The following is a 4,531-nucleotide window of genomic DNA, read 5'->3' as shown; positions in this document are numbered from 1 at the left end:
TACTTCCGCATTTACAAAGCAGCAAGATATCATCAGAATCAAATTCATCAGCAAAATTCGCAAGCAACGATTCTTTTCCGAGAACGCAAGTCTGCTTTTAATGTCGTGTATATTTATGCTGTATTTGCTGTATGTTACCTCCCACATTATTGCTCTGTTTTATCACTTATGATCACAGATAGCTCCAGCGACTCTTTGGAAGTTTCCTTGGTGACACAATTCTTTGTTCTTCTCAATTCGTCCTTAAATCCTCTGGTTTACTTCTGGCGATATCGAGAAGTTCGTCAAAGTATAAAAAACACATTAAAGAGACACTGCTGTACAGCCTCCGAATAATGAACGGAGCTTGCATGGAAATCATGATTGCCCCTGTTCTATCTAATTCCTGGAATGATACCGACCTTCAGATTCAAAAGCGGAATAACAAAGCTACTAGTTTCCAATATCAAATATCCTGTCACGTCTTGATAACTCTATTTTCTCGTTTCTTGCTTTAAAGTAATGCTAACCTCAAATATTTTTCTTTGCCGAGAAAAACATATACATGTGTGTACATTTATACTTGAAGAGATCACCTACAGCAAACCAAACACATTTCAGTTATGGTGCTGAAATTTCAAAATAATTTAAGGTTAGGGCCACTTTAAATCGATCCTAATCTCGCGTTCGATACTAAAACTCTTAAAGTCAGTGATCCCAGCCAAGAGGATCGAAGCATTTTTGCTCAAAATGGAGCCGAACAAACACATGATGATCTGGCAGATGTACTGAATTATTGACCTAAAGGTAAGCTGCAGCTGATAACTATAATCTTTTAGTAAGACGATGGGAGACACCTTCCTCAAATTTGAACAGCGGGCTCCTGGAAACCAATCAACGTAGATTTGTCAAGGAGAGATAATCTCTTTTTCGGCCACATCTGAGGTCCTGTTAGGGGGGGTGCCCATGTCCTCCGTCTGAATTTCACAGCTAGCTATGTCGCAATTTCGGAACATTCTTGTGTCGCATGTCGGAATTTCATTAATAAATTTTAGCTTGTTGCCCCTCTGACAATCCCCATTCGCTGGAACGACGCCAACGGAACATACGGCCTCTATCTTTAGTACTTTTAAGCCCAGGGTTTTGAGACCTTTTATAATGTTTAATACCTATTCAGACTACTTGGAATAGTTGTTGAAGTCAATGAAATTCCATGTAGTAAACTATACAAGTGAATAAAGGCCTAATCTGGCAAAGCAATCGAGCTATAATAGCGTTTCTACAATTCTGGTAGTGCAAGAGTCTAATGTTTCTTCCGAGTTCAACTCTGATTTAGTTGTCAGACTGTGCTTTTCTGTAACTATAACAACCCAGGAGGAAGGACATTATCGACCAGTCATTATCCGCAAGGCATGCGTTTACAAAAGGTCTGTGAAAAATCATAGTTAGTAGAGGGGACTGGTTATGAAACTCGGCAAACTTCAAAGGGTTAAACAATAGCGCGGTCTCTGATGTTGAACAGACCCGTCACGTGACTCTGACCGTGCACAAGTTTGGCACTCCGACGACTCGCTTATGACTCTGATATTGATGTATTTCAATAACTCGCTTACGATTTGGAACACCGAGATGAACGCGATCAATAGAGGAAAAAGTATCTCTCTGACAGACTGATGGAGTGCGCACGTAGGTCATGCAGGGAGAACATGATACGCAAAGCGGAAAAGTCCTCAAAGGGAGTGATGCACTGAATACGTCAATCACATGAAATGAACAATCAAAACAGCAGTAAAATGAGATGTATTGCTGTTCGCCTTTATTGGACCCTTATTAGCCATAATTGGCCATTATTGCTAACAATGATCATTATTAAGTAATTACGACGAATTGTGTACGCGCAAATGTTCCGCAGTCCGCAGAACATTCACAATTCTGAAATTCGCTGTCGGTCAGTCTTGACATTTGTGTCGCTTTCGCTAATTCGTTGTAATAGTCTGTCGGTCGTCGCCAGTTCGTGGCTATCATGTCGCCGGTTCAAGGCCATGTCGCTTGTCGGAATTTACCCCTAACAGGGCCTCACATCTGAACTAACGGAAAACTCTTGACAATGTCTTCAAGATAATGGGGTTGTGAAAAGATGCTGCCTTTTTACTGCAATTCATTACTATCTGCGACAATTAAAAAAGACAGTAAATTTCACTTTTCGATCTTTTCATTGACAGGCAAGCATTATATTACTCGTGCCTGATAAAAGTGTATCGAATGATTTTTGGCGGATGAGTAGTATTTTTTTTGGCGATGTGGACAAGATGAGAGGCGAAAAAAAAAAGAAATTACCTTTTCAACGCAATCCATTACTTTCCTCGCCAGCCCGTTCCGTAGCAACAGACGACAGTAAAATAGCGATAAAAATAAACTGTAAAAAGCGACGTTTCGACCGTACTTCGGTCATTATCAACTGAATGGTAAAATTGAAACAGTGAATAAATGTATTTATGTATATAAGAAGAATAAAAATATTTGCAGGGGTAAACGGACAATAAAAACATACAAAGAGAAAACTAGTAAAAACTAATTAAAAACCTTAGCACGAATTGAATCCGATCGCATATTAAGAGTAAGTCTTAACTTTTGAATAAAAAACATTTCATAGACGACGCAGTCAAATTTGTTCGTGCACTTCATCAAAACACTAAAATTCTTTGTAAGATCTCTTGGAGCCAAAGAATGTTTGTCGCGAAAATGCTTGCCAGTTGAAGAAGAAGAGTTTTTGTGTTCTTCAACGCGTTGATGTAGATGGCGGCGCGTGAGACCAACGTAACCTGCATCCGTGACAGGTCACATTTACACTTGAAAACAAGGTACTGTTGGTTCACAATCGGCGGCTTAGCTTCTCGCAGTTTGAGATCTTGTTCAATCTTCTGGCTAACAAAAACAGGCTGAACGCTCGTGTGGATCTTATGGCTTAAATCAGGAGCCCATGAGTTGGGCTCCTGCTTAAATCTTTAAGTTGGGAACGCACAATATGAGCTGAGGCCTGATCTTTAAACGGTAGGACAACACGAATTGGGATGCGAGTCATGCGAGCAATGGCTGCGAGCCATGACTACGAGTCATGCGGCTCGAAGTCCTGGCTCGAGTGCTGGCTCGAGTCCTGTCTCGAGTCCTAGCTCGAAGTCCTGGCTCGAATCCTGGCTTTGATGTTAGTTTATCTCCTTCTGATGTCGCATTGTCGCTCATTTTCCAGCCCACGTGTCGCCTATTTCGCCAGAGTCGTTTTTTCGCTGCAATACGATTGCGCTGTCGCTTTTTCGCTAGAATACAAATGTTGGCTAAACGTGCTTAATGTTTGCGTCCTGTAAGTTTTGTTTACAAGTATTTTAAAGAGTAAAAACTTCCTTTTTTCTTTTATAGAAGATCAACCACTACTGAGATCACCATTACTGAGAAAGCCAGAGATAGACATTTTGAACGGTTTTGGTGATCTTAGCGACCTTAACGGGATTAGCCACAGGAGCCTTATTATGGCACCAACATGTGTTTTTCTGGAAGAGAAACAGTTAAGGACGCGTCACTTCCAAGATTTGCTAACTACTATAATTAGTTTGTAGAACAGTTTCTGCCGCGACCTTTGGCGCTCATTCTCTTCTCGGTCCCTGACCCCACACGAAAATAAAATGGCTGTGACAGTTTGGAAGTTATTACTGTGGCAGAGTTTGCTGACTGGTTACAGTCACTGCACATCACGCTTCCGCCCGGCATGCAAAAGAGAAAACAGTTCATTCCCCACCTTTTAAGGCCCGCCGGCCAGAATTGATCAGAAATTTTGTAAAATTCTGGGCTGTAAACCCTGCCTTACACAATTCGTAAGTAGTTTTGGGTGGGCTTATAACTTTGGGGGGAGAGGTGTAGGGGGGTGGAGAGGGGATATGAGCTACGTAAGTGTTTATACATTTAACAATTATTCGCCGAAGGCGAAGTGATTATCGGTGAATATTCACCGAGACGAAGTTGAGGTGAATATTCACCGATAATCACTGAGCCTGAGGCAAATAATTGTTTTAGTATAAATACACAGGTGATTATTTAAAAAGAGAGAGAGAAAAAAAAAACATTTCAAAGCGAAATCATCTTCACTTACGGTGGCAAAACGACTACTGGCAGCCATTTTGTCCGCCGAGGTGATTATCGGCTGATAATCCGAGATAGCGAGCCAATGAGAGCGCGCGATTTTGTATAATCACCTGTGTATTTATACTAATTAACAATTATTCGCCGAAGGCGAAGTGATTATCGGTGAATATTCACCGAGAATCACTGAGCCTGAGGCGAATAATTGTTTTAGTATAAATACACAGGTGATTATTTCAAAAAAGATAAAAAAAAAAACATTTCAACGCTAAATCATCTTCACTTACAGTGGCAAAACGACTACTGGCAGCCATTTTGTCTGTCGAGGTGATTATCGGCTGATAATCCGAGATAGCGAGCCAATGAGAGCGCGTGATTTTGTATAATCACCTGAGTATTTATACTAATAATTATTAATTGC

The 4,531-nt window shown here is 40.8% G+C and overlaps 1 protein-coding gene across 1 annotated transcript in view; it reads left to right on the top strand.

Annotated features, from left to right (window-relative positions):
* Window positions 1-336, top strand: part of LOC138001042 (adenosine receptor A2a-like) — a 909-nt gene extending 573 nt beyond the window's left edge. Inside the window, exon 1 of the mRNA XM_068847712.1 lies at window positions 1-336. This exon is cut by the window's left edge and continues 573 nt beyond it. Coding sequence (XP_068703813.1) covers window positions 1-336 — 336 coding nt within the window.
* The last annotated feature ends 4,195 nt before the right edge of the window (window positions 337-4,531 follow it).

Source organism: Montipora foliosa, chromosome 4 (genome assembly GCF_036669935.1).
Source record: "Montipora foliosa isolate CH-2021 chromosome 4, ASM3666993v2, whole genome shotgun sequence".
Classification (NCBI taxonomy): Eukaryota; Metazoa; Cnidaria; class Anthozoa; order Scleractinia; family Acroporidae; genus Montipora; species Montipora foliosa.
Note: the sequence above shows the minus strand (reverse complement) of the source record. Positions and strands in the feature narration are given on the sequence as shown.